Source organism: Paramisgurnus dabryanus, chromosome 14, assembly GCF_030506205.2.
Source record: "Paramisgurnus dabryanus chromosome 14, PD_genome_1.1, whole genome shotgun sequence".
Lineage (NCBI taxonomy): Eukaryota > Metazoa > Chordata > Actinopteri > Cypriniformes > Cobitidae > Paramisgurnus > Paramisgurnus dabryanus.
The window spans coordinates 6,285,756-6,304,255 of record NC_133350.1 but is presented as its reverse complement, the minus strand read 5'-3'; the positions used below and the strand labels follow the sequence as shown (position 1 = coordinate 6,304,255).

The following is an 18,500-nucleotide window of genomic DNA, read 5'->3' as shown; positions in this document are numbered from 1 at the left end:
TTGTCTAACATTCTTCATTATCAGCCTGTAATTGTTATTGTAATGATACTCTCTCATTCATTATGGCCATCTGTTGAGTGTTGTGGGCTTATACGCTGACATCTCTTCCTATTGTGCTTGGTGCCACAGGGCTGCTTTTACCGAGAAGTAATTTGTAAAATCACACAGCTTCTTTCACAGTCCCCCAGCGAAAATGAAAACCGATGTTTTTTAAGGCCCCTCATTTCATCCCTCACTGTATTACCCATTTCCCCAGGCATCCATCCATCATTCTTACCCGTTCTTTTTCCTTTATTTCCTTCCTGCTCCTGAAGTTTAAATACAGGGGCTTGTTTTTGCCCATCTCTCCTCTTTCTCGCCGGGTCTTCCGCTTTGCAGCTCGCAGAAAGGTACCAGGGATGTGTTTGAGTGTGTGTTTGAGCATCTCATAGGGTTGCAGTGCATCATCTGAAGATTTCTTTAATTATTAAGTGTTAATTTAGTGTTATTTTTTCCTTTAGTTTGATCATTTTTGATATTTAAAGCATAGGTAAAACTTTACAATAAGGTTTTATTTGTTACCATTAGTTTAATACATAGGACAATACAGCATTTATGCATTTCTTAATCTTAAATATTTGACCCTGTGTGTTTAAAATCCAGGCTAATGTTTTAAGGATAAAGGGTAAAGATTAGGAGCGTCAAAGTTTTAATAATTAATTTCACATTAATTTCTATCTTTGACATGACCTTACTCAGTCAATATTGGAGATATCAAGGTTATATTTTCACTAAATGATCTTTAAATTATGTAAAATGATTTTATATGGAAAACACTAAATTACAAACATATCACTTTAGCTGGGTCTTCACATGCAGGGTCACATTATTTAGTACTACATATTTAAGATCAATGTGATGTATCTGTAAGCCTTAGATAATGTACATCGACTTAACAAAAATCAATATATGCTTTAAAAATATGTTGCTTATTGTTAGTTCATTTTAGCTGTTGCGTTAACTAATGTTAATGAATGAGACCTTATTGTAAAAACAGGTTATTTTTAAGGACATTTTCGTTATAACCTAGCCAGACTTGTTTGTGCATGAGGTGTGTTGTTTTTTTTCTTTACGCAAATTGTGTGCTCATAGCTGAAATGGGTGTGTTTCTAGTGTCTTTATACTGTGTGTGTGTTACAGAGGTGTATCCAAGGATGTTTAAGGAAGTTCTTAACTCTTGTCTGATTTGTGATCGGAGTGTTAATCCTTAAAGGAGTTGGTTTAGGAAACGGAAGCTGTTTATAGATCCGTTACCAACAGTGGTTGTCAGATCTTTTTATGCTGAGGTTTGCTACGAGTGTATAATAAAACATCAAAGCACATTTTTTAAATGTAGCAATGTAACATAAAATTATATCGAAAATTAGGGAGAATCGAATTAAATCAGTCAAGTATACATCCGGGTCATGTTTTACCCCCAAAACATGTTCTTTTACTTATACTAAAAATATCAGAATTTATACAAATCCATACTTTGCATTATGGAAACCAATTTGCAGCTGCTCTATCTAAATATCTGATGAGTATTGTACAGTATAATTCAAAAGTTTTACTTGTTACATCTTTATAATAAAGTTTTTTTTCTTTTTAAGATGATTTTTATGATTCTTGACAGTCCTAATGAAATACGCCCATTGGTTTAGTAGTCTCATCATATAATGTTAGCAGTGTTGATGTGTTTGCAGTGCAGGTTAAGAAAGCACACATAATGTTTTAATAGCGTTTTTATCTGATCCAGTTAAGCAGAGAGGTGTGCAAGAATATTACATTGTCCGCTCAGGAAAGGACGCAGTGTTTGGCATGCTGTCTGTTTCTATTTCGGAACCCTACTGTGCCCTTGTTGTCTGAAGGTCGTACGTCTGTTCTTCTGTCTTATCTCTCTTTATCACATCTACTTCAGCTCAGCCGCCGTGAATCTGGAGTGAAGGATGTCCTTCAGCTACCATTTTGTGTCCTGAAGCTCTCTCTCTCTCTCTCTCTCTCTCTCTCTCTCTCTCTCTCTCTCTCTCTCCCTCCCTCTCTCTCTGATTCTGATGTCAGTTTTTCTTTGTCTGGATTGTTTATGTTCTTTAAAAATACATGAAAGTGCTTCAAAACGCGATAAATGGCATTTAAAAAAATGGGTTACCACCAAAATCAGTATTGTATCAGGTCAGTATTAACTCTTTCCCCGCCATTGACGAGATATCTCGTCAATTAAGAGAAAACGCTTCCCCGCCAATGACGAGATTTTCCGTCTTTCCGCAATACCGCTATTATCCACCAGGTGGCGCCCTTCCGCAACTTTTTAAAACCGGAAGTATTGCCCTATGGCAAGCTGCTGCATGTCCGTGTTTAAAGATCGCTCTGAATGGGATCTCTATGAAAAGTCCGTCATAAAAATGGAATTATATCTGCTTTTTGCTCAAAATATGGTGTTTTTGCAAAAACCTACCCATATTCAAAAGCTGATTGCAAAAGAACCACTTAAGGTAGGATGAAACGGTTTTTTTTTGTTTGAAAGCAGAGGGTCTGTTCTTTCATTTGGTATATTGTATGTTTATATATTTAAAGAAGAACATTTTCTGGAAGGCATTAAACTTTTGTGAAAATCATGAAAAACGCTGGCGCTGCTGGCAACTTTTTTTTAAAACGCTGGCGGTGAAAGAGTTAAAAAGTGATTCTTAATTTTACGCAAAATCCGATATACGGCATGTTATTCTGTCATCTTTTCTCCCTTTTTTCCCAAAACACAATAAACGGCAGTCGTCCTCCTAAGCAGAATGCAATAAATCTGCTTAACCAATCACAGCGCACCATTCCACGCATTGTAAACAACAATGGCGGCGCGTTGAATACACACAGAATCCTAGTTTTCCTCATCTACTTTGGACTTTGTGATAAACAAACAAACAAAAACAAAATAATACTTTTGTCGAGTCGCGTCTAGGACAACTCGGAGGTATGGTAGAACGGGAAGTGCACATTAAATAGCGCAAGCTTAGTCAGATATCATCTACTTAAAAATGCAAAATATACGTTACCAGCCAATGTTAATCGTTAATGATTTGGGAAAAATATGATGTTATTTATTGTTAAACTATGTTAGTGGTGCTCTGTGGTGGAACAGGGATCTTCCCGAGTCATAGCTGGGTGCCGCAGACAGGCACTATGGACAGGCGCGACTTGTCGGTGCTGGTGTGCGTACACTCATAGAAAACAATGTGTTTGATATTTTTAGAATGGCGCGGCACTAAGCTGCGCGTCCGGTGTGTGCCCCCCGTAAGTGTTTTAATTAATGCCATTAATGTTTATTTTTTAATCTGTGTATACCACTAGTCAACTAAATGAATATAACATGGCGAAGATGAATGCGCATTTTTATATTAATTCAATAGATTTAGAGCATTTTGAAAAAAACTTGTAATGGATTTATTGCATTTTGCAGAAAGAATCATCAGTTTTTATAACAAATTTTAAAAAATCAAGTTATGGATTTGAATTTTAATCAAGGTTAAAATCAAAGTTATTATAACATAAAGATGCTATGTGAAAATTTGTAACAGAAAATAGTTTTCACCTTGTAACTTTCTTGGTGTAGAAAACACGTTTTTTACCGAAATTAGTCAAAATGTATTTATTGTGTTTTGGAACCAAACTTTTCATTTTGACTTCGTAAAAACCACATTTTGTTCAGGTTAGGTGGAGTAAAGTGAAACTGTATGTAATGATCAGGTTATAGACATTCATGTGTATTATGTGCTCAATTGTATACTGTCGCTCAATTGTTAGAACATTGCACACTGCAAAAAATGATTTTCAAGAAAACACTTTTTTAGTATTTTTGTCTGTTTTTCAGTAAAAATTTCTAAAAATTCTTATTAAGATGCTTTTTCTTGATGAACAAAACGACCCAAGAAAATATGTCTAGTTTTTAGACAAAAATATCAAATTTAAGTGATTTTGTGCAAAAAACAAGCAAAAATATCTGCCAATGGTGTAAGCAAAAAAATCTTGAACATTTTTCTTAAACACAAAATTCAAGAAAAAATCAAGAAAATTTTGCTTACCCCATTGACAGATTTTTTTTGCTTGTTCTATGCAAAAATCACTTAAATTCGATATTTTTGGTCTTAAAACTAGACTTACTTTCTTGGGTCGTTTTGTTCATCGAGAAAAAGCATCTTAATTTAAGAATTTTTTGAAATTTTTATGGAAAACAAGACAAAAATACTAAGAAGTATTTTTCTTGAAAATAATTTTTTGCAGTGCATTAGCAGCACAAGGGTCATGGGTTCGATTACTAGAGAGCACAAATACTTATAATAAGGTTCTGCCAAATGCATAAGTGTGAAAATATATTATATAATATATTTATATAAAGTTTAATAGTTGCTCCACCTGTTTAGAGTATTGAACAAAATAGTATAAATGTATAAAACCAACATAAATACATTTTTAAGATCTTAGCTCATCTTTATAATCTCACATCTGTTGTTATCATTGACCCTAGCAGTTATGTGAGGCACTGTGTTGCTGATGAAAGGTGTTCTGTTGTAAATGAATGACAGCAAACTTTTCTAGGTAGTCATCAGGGACTCAGCTGTCGGGCAACCGGTAGGCCTTAATGATTTTCTCTCGGGCCGCAGTAAGACAGGACAGCACCGTCAGATAGACAGGGATTCAAAGAGTTGGCTTTATGACCCTTACCGTTATCCAAGAGCTATGCCTGGTGATGTATTTTTAGCCTCTAGAGTTTTCGCCCTCCACTGAGTCCCTGGCACCGAGTCCCTGGATATTTGAAGTGTAAGCATTTAAGCAGCTCTTGTCTTAAATGTATTGATGTGTGCTGGTCTTGCTGATGGTGTGTTTTTATCTTAACCGGGGCCTCTGATCTGCTAAGAATGGCACACTAATATGCCGATATCGACTGAACACGGCCGCGTTCTGCCCTTTTTTGGCTTAATGTTGTTTGAGTATAAAAAGCCGTTCAATTCGAGAGTCATGTAAGATTGCTTAGTTGTGGTTGATGGTTTGTTGAAGTGGTTGTTACAGCACTAACAAGTATAACCTTTTGTTTTTCTCATTATTATGTGCTGGTGTTTTATTCATGCCTTCTGTATTTTCCTCAGCCTCCTGTGTGCGTTCCACATCGGATTCGTTCGGTTAGCCGTACCAGTCGGGAAGGAAAGACCCTGTCAGAGATTAACTGTGAGTGTTTGTTGGATTTTTCCCATGGGTGCACCTGACAGGTGCTCCTGTTCTCCTGAACACGCCTCAGTGAACTCCTTCATTGAATACATCAATCTGCTGCAAAATACCAGATTTCTGTATATGAATCTGTCTGTTTGTATCTGAGGGTTTTGGTATCAAACCAGAGCTTGAAATGTCAACATGCAATGCTTATTTGCGTTTAGTACAATACACAAAATGGTTTTGTAATATATGTATTTTGTTTTTATTCAGTCGGTCAGGTGAAGTTTGACCCTCCTTTGACCACAGAGACGAAACCTCATCATGAACCGGTGAGTACCACCTTCTTATCGCCCTTCGCTTTTGAGTCTTTGTGTAATCGCTCACAATTTTGTGAGATCAGCCAATCACAGCACACGGTTTACAGCAACATAGCAAAAACTTGTAAACCATCCAATCCTGTCTAGATATATGAAACACTACAGCGATCACTTCTGAATTATATCCCCTATATGCAGACACTTTCAGTTACATAATGTTTTCCCTACATATGTCTCAATCCCTGTTTTCTTCTGCAACATGTTTGACTGTTATGCATTCGAGACGTCCGTCTCACACTTTCACCACTGTGATAATTGAAAGGTTAGATGGAGCTTTCTGTGGCATCTAATCAATAAGGCTTCCTTTAAGCGCCAAGGAAAAATGCAGCGTTGACTCATCTTTGTCTCACTTGAGCACTCAGGGTTTCTCATGTTGTAACTGGATTTGTCATCAATTCATAAACCAGATCATCTTTTAACAGCAGGCCATCAAATTAATGTCGATTCCCATCGTAGCATCATACTTATGATGTCATCTCACATCACAACACCTCACATCACATTTGCCTGCTGTTTTGTAAGAATGAATTTGTTTTTAATTGCTGCAACTTGCAAGGCTTTAATTCATTTATTATGAATTTATAATTTATACAAAATGCAGCGACCATTACATCTCATAGATGTCCTTGGTGTTGCTTCTTACACAATATGATAATCTTTATTAGTGTAAAACAAACCTGGTTCCAATGGTTTGATGTACACACTGCAAAAACTGATTTTCAAGAAAAAAAATTTTTAGTATTTTTGTCTTGTTTTCAGTTTTAATATCTAAAAATTCTTCAAATAAGATGCTTTTTCTTGAAGAGCAAAACAAGCCAAGAAATAAACCTAGTTTTTAGACCGAAAATATCACATTTAAATGATAAAACAAGCAAAACATCTGCCAATGGGGTAAGCAAAAAATCTTGAAAATTTTTCTTAAACACTTAATTCAAGAAAAATTAGCTTACCCCATTGGCAGATTTTTTTTGCTTGTTTTAAGCACAAATTCACTTAAATTTGATATGTTTTGTCTAAAAATTAGTTCTTTTCTTAGGCCATTTGCTCATCAATAAAATACATCTTGATCTAAGAATTTTTTGATATTTCTACTGAAAACAAGACAAAAATACTAATTAAGAAAGTCATTTTTGTAGTGCATACACTGCAAAAAAAATGTTTTTTTAAGAAAAAAAATTCTTAGCAATTTTGTCTTTTTTCAGTAAAAATATCTACTTTTTCTTGCTGAGCAAACGAGCCCAAAAAAATAAATTTACACCAAAAATATCAACTTAAAGTGATTTTGTGCATAAAACAAGCAAAAAAAAATATCTGACCAATGGGGGGTAAGCAATTTTGTATTAAACTTTTCTTGAATTTTGTGTTTAAGAAAAATGTTCAAGAATTTTTGCTTACCCCATTGGCAGATTTTTTTGCTTGTTTTATGCACAAAATCTGGAGCTTTTGATATTTTTGGTCCAAAAACTAGACTTCTTTTCTTGGGTCATTTTGCTCATCAAGGAAAAGCATCTTAAGGGGATCGCACACCAGCCGCGCAGCTCAGCGCCGCGTCGCGCCTAACAGAACTCGGAGGTATTGTAAACCGGAAGTGCACATTAAATAGCGCGAGCTTCGTCAGATAGCGTCTACTTCAAAATGTAAAATATACGTTAGCAGCAAATGTTAATCATTAATGATGTGGGACAAATATGTTGTTATTTAATGTTAAACTATGTGAGTGGCGCTGTGTGGCGCGACAGGAATTTGAACAACTTCCTGAGTCACAGCTGGGCGGCGCGGACAGGCGCCACCTGGCGGCGCCGGTGTGCGTATACTCATAGAAAACAATGTGTTCAGTTGATTTAGAATGGCGCGGCGCGGCCGGTATGCGATTCCCTTTAGTTTAAGAATTTTTTGATATTTTTACTAAGACATTTTTTTCTTGAAAATCATTTTTTGCAGTGTAATGTGACTTATTCTCAAACGATTTAGCAACATTTGAGACCATATGTGTAAAATCACGCTAAAGTCTCATAATGTAATTATGCGATTATGAGCGTCAATGTTTAATTTCAATGTTTAACATGGCCTATCTTAGTCAATATTAAATATATAAAGGTTATATTTTTACACGATGTTCTGTACATTGTGTATGAAAATTTTTTGTAGAAAACAGTTAATCACAAAGATGACTTTACAGACTGTGTCACATAATGTTTATATGAATGACTGTTTAAACATTGCATTTCTCAATGGCCTTCATTTTGATCTCCGCCATCCCAGTTTCAGCAATTTTGTGGATTTTCATGTTAACCTATAGGCCTAAAACGGTTATTTGAGGATGACCTCTGGTAACCTCTCATCATGCAACAGCTCCATCCCATCACCCCCAACCACCGATTTTGTCTGTAAAACTCCATGGAGACCACGTGTGTGTCATTAACTTAAGTTTCTTGGTCCTTCTACTAAACAGCTTGACACTGACGATTTTTTGGACTGTGCCGAAGAAATATACTACACTGCAAGATCTAATCTGGTATTTTTCATATCAATTCTGTTTTCTGTCCTCGCGTCCCTTTATCTTTTGTTTTGTCGTCTTCTAGCATCTTTTGCGCTTCGCCACGCTTGTGTAGTACAATCATCCAATCACCCATTTGTAAATGTCACTTCTTTTATTTATGTCATGATTCATTCATTTTGCCTTGTCAAATTTAGATCACGGCCATTTGTGTCTTTTCAGCTCACCTGTATATAATATCAGTGTTATAGCTTCTGTCTGTCAAGCCAAGTTTCTGTGTTGAATTATTTTGTTTGGGTATTGCACCCTCCAGCTTCATTTAAAGTCACATTCCTAAAAGTTGATTCGCCGACGTGCTTTTCAGTAATCAGAAGCACTTTGAAACTCCGAAGCAAAGCATTTTATGCAGTCTAAGCCTTTGAGGGGCTTTATTTTTAGGCCCTGTCACAATCAGACACATCTTGAAAGCGAGCAAGCGGGAATGGAGAGAGATTAGGGTTAGACAGTGGGAATGGATGTTGAGTGGGGTGGAGTGTGAGAAAAACAAGAAAAGGGGGAAAATAAGAGAGTGCCTGTGCATGTCCCACAGGGACGGTTAAACCAAAGTGCAATGCAGGTCTGCACGAGTGCAGGGGGAGAAAGCATAGTTTCAGCAAACGAGAGTTTGTTTAAAAAACACAGTACACAGGATTTGTTTGAGCAATTGGTGCAATTCTGTGGCTGGGACAAAATCCCATTGGTCCGTTTGTGCTGACATATCCCACCACTTTATTGTGTTAAAGTGCTTTCAAGACCTTGATATTCCTTATACATTCTGATTAGAGTTTTATTGTATCTTTTACCCTACATACATATTAAAATCTGCAAATAATAAAAAAATTCTCCACTTTTTTTTTTGAAAACATGCTAATTGTTCAGCTCCCATAGAGTTAAATATTATTTTTTTGCTGTTTTGGAATCCATTCAGCTGATCTCTGGGTCTGGTGCTTCCACTTTTAGCATAGCTTAGCATAATCCATTGAATCTTATTAGACCATTAGCATCACGCTCAAAAATAACCAAAGAGTTTCAATATTTTTCCCATTTAAAACTTGACTCTTAGTCAAATAGTCCCACTTATTTTAATAGTTCCCTTAGTAACTATCAATAGCAGGGGACTATTTTCGGGCACTGCGTCATATCATTGCACCTCCTGCAGCCATATTACAGCAGCAAAGTCCTCGATTATTACGCCAGAATGAGAATATAGTTCCTAGCCATATCTGCCTAGAAAATTGCAACTTTTCATTTTCTGTCGGCCTTAGTACGCGATGTAACTACAGAAGAGTCAAGTTTTAAATAGGAAAAATATCGAAACTCTTTGGTTAATTTTGATCCTGATGCTAATGCTCTAATCAGATTCAATGGATTATGCTAAGCTATGCTAAAAGTTCTAGCGCCAGACCCGGAGATCAGCTGAGTGGATTCCAAAATGGTAAAAATCTAATATTTAACTTTAGGGGAGCTGGAAAATGAAAACATTTTCAAGAAAAGGTTCTAGAGGACCACTGTCCTGCAAACTTTAGTTTCAACCCTAATCGAACACACCTGAAAAATCTTGTTGTTTTGCGTGTTTTTCGGGTGGTTGGGGGAATGAGGATTTTTTTGAGCGACATCTCTATATGGTCTTAAACCAACACTGAGTTGGCACATCCAATCACATGCTTGAAATCTATATCGTTGACTGCATATGAAAGGACGTGCAAGAACCCAACGGAGAGAGAAAAGGGAGTAATATGAAGGAAAAGGATGACAGAAGCGCTGAAGCGAATCGTCTGGGATGTTCTGTTGGCTTTTACTCGTCCTCGCTCTGTTACGTTCTGTCCCAATCACTCTTACAGAAAAGGCTTTCATCAGCAGAACGGCAGCCCGGTGAATGAGGATATGACAGTTTGCTTCGTAAAGCAAATTTGGTTTGTTAATCTTTAGGGGGGGAAATCAATGAGGTTTTGCATGGCTAAGAGCTTTATTCCTGAGAGAGCAGGGGAGAGAACAGTGGGCGAGAGAGGTATGGTCAAATCAAGGTGAGAGAGAAGAACTTGAAGAAACAGATGGTAATCAACAATATCTTCAATATTACAATGCAAAATCTTCTCCTTGAACATTTTATCTAATAGAGACGGCACTTTTTGTACTCTTCCTTAAAGTCCTCATGGAGCAGAGGATAGAGCATGTCTCTTATACGTGTTATATAAAGAGAAATCAAATTTTCTTTAATTATCAGATTAAATTATTTAATGTATAAAATATGAACGTATGAAAAAACTTTCATAGCATGAACATTAAGAACCTAAATACCACAAGACCTGTTGAATGAGTAAAATTTGGGTCTAGATCCCGTTTTGCCGTGATTCTTTCGTATTTTACCATTCTTTCCCGCCATTATCTGATTTAAGTAAAATCCACTAGCCGTATTTGATGTTTGTTACAGTCATCTCCGGTAGAGCAGGCAGCAGTATATCTGTAACATATCACTCAAGCAACACCTGCCAATAAAACAAGAAGAAAAGCTTCCCCATGGAAGGTATAGGATGACGAGCCGTATACAAAACTACAACCGCCACGCACACTCCGCCCACTCCCCGAGTATACAAATTCGCACATTTGGATGTCCATTTTGTGTGCATTTTTTATAAATTTGCGTGTTGATAAAGACTCTTATGTGTATAACAGATGCAATAGAGTCATACAAAAATATGATACAAGGTATACCCATGCAGTCCCTTGTCTAAAAGTGAAAACGGATGGGGGGGGGTGTTAGTGTTAGGGAAATTTCCCTCATTTTCAAATCCTAATGTTTCCAGGTGTGCACAATGTAATGCAAGGTTTGCAAAGGGCAAATGAATATGTGTCTATCTGCTAGGGGTGTCAACAATAATCGATTCGGCGATGCATGGCAATGCGCGCATGCACGATTCAGCATCGATGCAGCAAAGTGCCATAATCGATTATGTCACTATTTATTTTCTGGCCTCGAGTGGACAATTAAGTTGTGAAGTTTCAATTACTTCCGGGGGCATAACAACAACAATCAAGATGGCTGCGTTGGAGAGAGATGACCGTCATTGTCATTGTCTTAAAGCTGCTAAGCTTCCGTTTTTGTTGAGAATAGTTGCACTTGACTTTACTACTTGACTGATGAAAAATTTGCCTTGTTGTGTACAGTAGAATTCTGATGCATCGCAATGCATCGTAGAATAGAATTGAATTGAATCGTTATCTGGTGAATCGTAATTGAATCGAATTGTGATGTCAGTGCCAATGCACAGCCCTACTATCTGCTATCTGCCTGAATTCAGCAGAGCTCAACGTGCGTCACGTCACAGACCAGCAGTTGTCAGATTTCATTTATTTCTGTCAGAGTGTGCGATGCGAGCTGACCGACCAGACAATGGCAGAAGCCGCGTACTTACTCGTTTTTGTTATAATATATACATATATGATGTTTAATATAAACGAGATCGTTTTGTTGTTGTGTTTTTCATCACGAAAAATAATAAACCCATCATTCAAGCAGCGCTTTATGGAGGACTAGCCGGTTGCTCTGCTTGGGACTGGCGGGTTCTGTGAGAATTACCTGCGCACATTGACTCAAGCACTTAATTAAACCAGCTGTTGCACTCGCATTGCACACAAATTCATATGTGATTTAATGCAGCGTACGCAAGCACTGCATTTAAACAGTTGCGTAATTCGAAAGTTAAAGTAAAATGTGCACATCTGCATGCGCATTTATAAGCCCCTCCCACCCGGTGATACCGGGATCACCGGGTTTGTGACGCACCGATTAACCGGTAATTAAAGATATTAATTCTTGTTGTGATGATTTTTATGCACTATTGTGAGGTTAAATGAAGGCAATGCTTTAAAATAAAAAATTCTCTTTCCCATAGTATTTACAGTACATATATTTGTCATTGGCTTATATAGAGTGATGAATGAGTTTGGATGACTCATGTCGGGAAGCATGTCACGAATACTGTACATGGACATTTCTCATATTGCTCTGACGTGAAGTGCAGTATATAAAAAGTGCTGCTTATGTTTTAGAATCATATTATTTCATAAGCATTAAGTTATTCCAAGTCACTGCCTGTTTGAATGATCATATTGGTGAGTGGGAGTGGAGATAGCACATGGCCCAGTCCACCCACAGTGCTCTAATTAAGAATACAACATGAACAGTTTGAATTAAAATCTTCCAGCAGATCTCTTGGAATCAACATGAAGTTTATCATCATAAAAATAGCAAACTATTAAAAGTATCTCAGTATAGAAAAGAGCTTCTGTATAGTAGAGATCTTTACGGATCCACTTATGGCACTTTTCCATTGCATAGTACCCCACAGTTTGGTTTGGGTCAGGTCGGGTCAGCTCACCTCACTTTGGCTTGGTTAGCTTTTCCATCGAGTTTAGTAACACTTCGGAGTGGGAGGGATTATAGGCGTGTCGTTATATTTGCGCTGCCTACTGCTGTGACATCATACAAGTGAGAGCGTCGTTGTACATTCCCATACAATTATTTTATTTCTCAGTCTGCCACAAAATTTAAATTGACCACCACAAATAGATTTTGCACATCGCGTTTATCACCATCTCTGTCTCACATGACAGTTTCTGTACAAACACCTTTGGCGTCAGTTGACGCGCTCCGCTGAGCCTCATTTAAGTTGCATTTAAGCATATATGTGGATGTGGGCGTCACAAATTGCAAGTCTGGCAAAAAACTGTTATTGTGTTCCTGATTCTCAACCTGTGGATGTTTTTCATCGAGTTTGGAAACTTACAGCAAAACACAGATGACAACATGTTTGCTCGAGACAGCGCAAGCTGCTAGCACTTAGGTAAAGCTAATCTTTTACATTAAAGCAATGACGCTTGACGATTCTCTGAGACCAATTAGTGATCTACAGTGTTTACGCGTCATGATGTGGTATCAGCTCGAGTCGCTTGGAACCCCGACCGAGGTGGTACTAAAAAAAGTATCGGGTACTATGTACTGCACCCAGTGGAAAAGCTCCCAAACCGTGGGGTACTATGCAATGGAAAAGCACCAATAAATCCAAAAACCCAAGGTCTGACCCAAGACCCAAGTGGGTTCGTTCTATTAGAGGTCTTCGCGGGTCCACTTAGATCCGAAAACCTATAGTCCGACCCAAGACCCAAGCAGGTTTGGGTCTAAAAGTTTCACTTGTGCCTCGGACACGGGTCGGGTATAAAAGTGGCCTCGGGTAATTTGAAATTAATGTGTTTTTGCAAAACAGACCCGAGAAGACCCAAACTATCTCCCGTGTGTGCATCGAGTCCTTTTTACAACCCTCCCTCCGTTTGCCAAAAGCGCTTGCGACATTGTGTGGCTGGCGGTAGATACATTTTTGTTGAGCCAGACCTGTCAATCAATTTTAAATGCAGACTGTAGCGGTAAGCTTGGTGTCGTTGTCAGATAACAAATTGGTTGCAAGGCCACCTTAGGTTTCTTTTTGGTGCCGTTTAAATTCGGGTCCAGTCAGGTTCAAAAAAATTGCCACTGTGTCAGGTCGGACTTGGGTCTAATTTTGTCAGGGTTTTCTTTGGTCTTTACAAAAAATTATTTATGCATGTTGGTTTCGGGTAAAAAGTGATTGGGGTCATTTCAGTTCGGGAACATTTCTTTGGACCCGAGAAGACCTGAGTGAAGTTCGTTTTTTTGACTTTGACTTTTGAAAATTGTGTTAATAAGAGTGTAAGTTGAAGACCATTTTTACCTCAAACAATATCAACGCATATCCCCAGTTAATATATATACACTGAATTTAGCTACAGAATTAGAGTTCTTTATGCTTGCTTTCTGATTTAAAGCTACAGTTACACTTTGTATAAAGTCTTATCATAATTTTTTCTATCCTTCCATTTACTAATAATCCACTAACGTGCCAAATGCATGTGTGGATAACTAGTAAACAATACTAATTGCAAACAAAAACCCTTGAGTATAGTGTGTCTGAATATGCTGTGCCAACATCATGTCATTTTTTTTCATTGTGTTTTTTTGACACGTGCATGAATGTTGCTTTATCACTGACAAATAGCCAAAGCTTTGTGTGTTCATACCTACGTTTGGTATAATATGAAGCTTATGATTCATGAATGTGTGACTTCCTTTCTTTTTGTTTCAGGATCTAGAGATGGATTATGGGCAGGGTTCTCCAAAAAGCTCCTTCCTAGGAGGAAACAAGTAAGTTCGTTACATACAGTACAGTACAGCTAGCCATTTATCTTGATATGCAGCTGAAGTCGTCTGTTGCGTAGTGAATAAAAACAGCTTTATGGTTGCAAACATAAAATGTAAGTCAACACGGTATAAAGAATTTTTTAGCAGCATTAACACTACACTTAAATAAAAAAGTTTAAAAAATAAAGATGCTTTAAAGGTTCTTTACAGCGATGCCATAAAACAAAAATGTTTAGCTCCTCAAAGAACCATCTTTGTAAAGAGAGCCACTTTAGTTTTATTAATGAAAGCCTAAAGATAGCGCTGTACACTGTGCATTCACTTTTCCATTAAATCTTGCTAGAATCTATTATGCTGTGATTGACGGATGGCATAGCGTTGTTTGTTTAAAAGGATTATTGTCGCATCATCATGTGTCAGCTGACAAATGCATTGAATCTTCTTGAATAGCAAACCGCATACGTGTGGGCTTTACTGTATTCATAAAGGAGTTCATGCAGAGGTAAAGACACATAATAGTGACATGTCATCCAATACTGTGACTCCTACACGCAGACCGTAACTCTTACAATAGACGCGCCCTTTGCCTTGTTGACTATCTCTGCCATGTAGCGAACAGAAGGTCGAGTAAGACAGATGGAGTGAAAGCATTTGCTCTGTGTTTGTGTGAGGGCCTATGCATGTGTTCAGAGGTGTTGCTCTCAGCTCTTGTCAACAGATGGGCTCTGGATACTTTCGGGAGACTCCCACTCAGTGTACGGATGCTTATCCGTTTTCATTCAGTCGGCACATGCCAACGCATGCCTGCAGTTATCAGACAGTTAACATTGTGCCCCTTATAGCTCAGTGGTTAAGCATTGCGTAAGCAGCACAAAAGGTCATGGGTTTGAACCCAGTGAACACACATGTTGATCGAAAATGAAATTAGGATTTGAAAATAAATGTACATATAGAAAATTTTATTCTGAGGGTGTACAATATTTACATTTAAGTCCATGTAAAGTCCCCTGTCAGGTGAGGTGAGACCAAGGGGCATGAAGCCAATACGAAAGTGACTTAAACTGCAATTCATCGACTGGCCACTAGAGACTGGCTCCGAAAGAGAGTCATCTTCCATGTTAAAATGCCGAACTTTACAGCCCAAATAAATATGTTTACAGCCTGGTACAAAAAGTGTTTTTGGTCTATATAGCTAATTTTGACTTTTATGACAAATGTGATTTTTTTGTAAATTATGTTAACCCTAAAGGCAGGGTGCATGATCTCTGAATTTCAATGTTGACATTTGAAATCACCTTGACAAACACGCCCCTACCCCAATAGAATCTGGACCCATGCAACGATGTGGGTTAGTAGACATGCCACTTACTGCTGATTGGCTACAAGTGTGTTTTGGTACTCTGCCTGACTCCCTTTTATAAAGTGTTTCTCGAAAATCATGCACCCCGCCTTTAAAGTTTTGCATAATTAAAGGCTTGACCACTTTAGTGACAGGTGAATTGCCTCTGCTGCCACGCCTGTTTAGCTAGGTGGGCGTGGTTTCAGCAACCAGTCACCTTAGATCCAACCACGTCCCGGCTCTTTGCCGACATCCAGGAGTGACGTGCTGCAATGATGGCGACAGCAAGCTCCACCTTTTGCAAGTGTGTTTTGGTACTCTGCCTGACTCCCTTTTATAAAGTGTTTCTCGAAAATCATGCACCCCGCCTTTAAAGTTTTGCATAATTAAAGGCTTGACCGCTTTAGTGACAGGTGAATTGCCTCTGCTGCCACGCCTGTTTAGCTAGGTGGGCGTGGTTTCAGCAACCAGTCACCTTAGGTCCAACCACGTCCCGCCTCTTTGCCGACATCCAGGAGTGACGTGCTGCCATGATGGCGACAGCAAGCTCTGTCTTTTTGGCCTTTAAAAATGCTCTTCACAGATCTACGGGTTATGTCACGTGTATATTTTTTACAGTTTAAAGTATGTGCAAGACCCATTCAGGCATTATTGCATTGCCAATACATTAGGCTTTGAGTGCCTAATGCTTCTTACAAGTTGTATAAAACTATTTATGACCCAGATTTGTGTTTAAACGAAATAAATGAAATGGTATCTCTCTGCTAGAAGATCCAAATAATAGCACAACTTTATACTATACGTGCTGTATTGTGATATATTGTACACGATTGCTAGGCATTATGAAAAAAACATAGGATTTTCTTTTGCAAGGTGCAAAGTGGTTTTAAAGATGCCTGGCTCCCACAGTAATTATGGTTAGGGTGATTTGAGGCCAAATATCAGTATCACATTGAATTTACAAGAATTGCATAATAGTCACACGCACTGATGTCTATTGATTTTTATGGCTGTTCAAATTCTAGCTCTAATTCAAATCTATGGCCTGGTGTTGATGTACATCACCTCTTATTTGCCGCTCTGATTACTCGCTGCAGATTAATTGCCCAAATAATTAAATGCACAGCATCCATATATATTACACTCCTTAAAGTGCTAATTCTAATCTTACATAGCACATTATTTTTCTGGAATTGGTAGTTACATTCGAGTCTACAGATTTATTTCGAATCCCACCAGTTTAACACACCTTACTGTTAAATAATTGAAGAGCGGAGTATAAACAACATCTAAACAGAGGTTCTAGACATTAGGGAACAGAAGTTCTTTGAAAATTTAACAACTGTACATTGGACCGTTTCCCAGGGTCATCAGAGACAAATTAGCAGTAAATGCTTGTTTATTTAGGCTTAAATCAATAAAGACTAATGGATCCCTTGATGTGTTATAAATCTGTTTATCGTCTCTACATGGAGTTCCACATACAGTCTGGATTGAACTGCATGTTGGCCAGTAAGTTTATTAGAAACGATCACATGGTTTGTACATTTTGAGGAATGATAATGTGACCCATGCTAAAGTGATCTGAGGCTTTTTGATAGAAAACCATGCCATTGTTAAAGGGATGAACATATATTTATATGCTAATAATGCTCATGCGTTTTCTAGTAAGTAATTGGCAGGTGTGTCAAAATTGGACAAGTTATTTTCAACCCGGCGTTGGGTCAAAAAAGGACAAACCCAATCATTGAGTTAAATAAACCTCTAAAATGTTTATATTTGATCTGAAAATGGGTTGAAACAACCCAGCATTGTTTAAATTAACAATCCCGCTGGGTTGGGTTGACCCTTTTTGACCCAACACTGGTTGAAAAATATCCCATTATTTTTAGAGAAGAGTTTTGCTGTGTTCTTACAAAATTAATCATGGTTTATGTGTAGTAACCATGTTATTTTGGTGTATTGATTACCATTTATTAAAGAGTACACTGTAAAAAATGCAGCATTTTTGTCAAATTAACATATTTTTATGTTAACAAATTAAGTTAAACATTTCAACTTGTCTTTATAAGTTATATCAACTTATCACAGGGCAAAACTTAAAATTGTAGGTTGAATTGACTTGCAAAACCAAGTTGTTTTAACATTGTGCTGCATTTTTTTTACAGTTCAAGTTGAAAAATTTTGAGTTAATCCAACTTAAAAAATATTAGTTAACTTAAAAAGCTTTTAAAAATATAAAAAATATTTTATATTTTTATTAGAGCTGTGCATAGATTAATCTAGATTAATCTCATACAAAATAAAAGTATTTTTTGCATTACATATGCGTTTATGTGGTGTGTAATTATTATGTAATAATAATATTATATATTCTAAATTATATACAAATAAAAAAACAATATTTAATAAAAACATTTCTTATATATATGTATGTGTGTGTGTTTAAATATACATTATATTTACACACATCACAAACTCATATATAATGCAAAAAAATTACTTTTATTTTGTATAAGGATTAATCTAGATTAATCTATGCCCAGCCCTAATTTTTTATATATTCTAAATTATATACAAATAAAAAACAATATTTAAATAAAACATTTCTTAAATGTATATATATGTATGTGTGTGTGTGTTTAAATATACATAATGTTTACACACATCACAAACTCATATATTATACAAAAAAACTTTTATTTTGTATGAGATTAATTTAGATTAATCTATGCCCAGCCCTAATTTTTATATATTCTAAATTATATACAAATAAAAAAACAATATTTAAATAAAACATTTCTTAAATTTATATATATTTAT

At 36.9% G+C, this 18,500-nt stretch overlaps 1 protein-coding gene across 7 annotated transcripts in view; it reads left to right on the top strand.

Annotated features, from left to right (window-relative positions):
• The window catches only part of map4k3a (mitogen-activated protein kinase kinase kinase kinase 3a), an 82,283-nt gene that overhangs the window by 49,638 nt on the left and 14,145 nt on the right, over positions 1–18,500 (top strand). For 3 of the 7 annotated variants that reach the window (XM_073811803.1, XM_065241094.2, XM_065241092.2), the window contains exons 13-17: positions 315–389; positions 5,151–5,229; positions 5,485–5,543; positions 8,044–8,106; positions 14,283–14,341. In XM_073811803.1, the coding sequence (XP_073667904.1) occupies positions 315–389; positions 5,151–5,229; positions 5,485–5,543; positions 8,044–8,106; positions 14,283–14,341 (335 nt within the window). The remainder of the gene's footprint in view (positions 1–314; positions 390–5,150; positions 5,230–5,484; positions 5,544–8,043; positions 8,107–14,282; positions 14,342–18,500) is intronic. The other 4 variants (XM_065241095.2, XM_065241093.2, XM_065241097.2 and 1 more) reach the window with 3 other exon arrangements.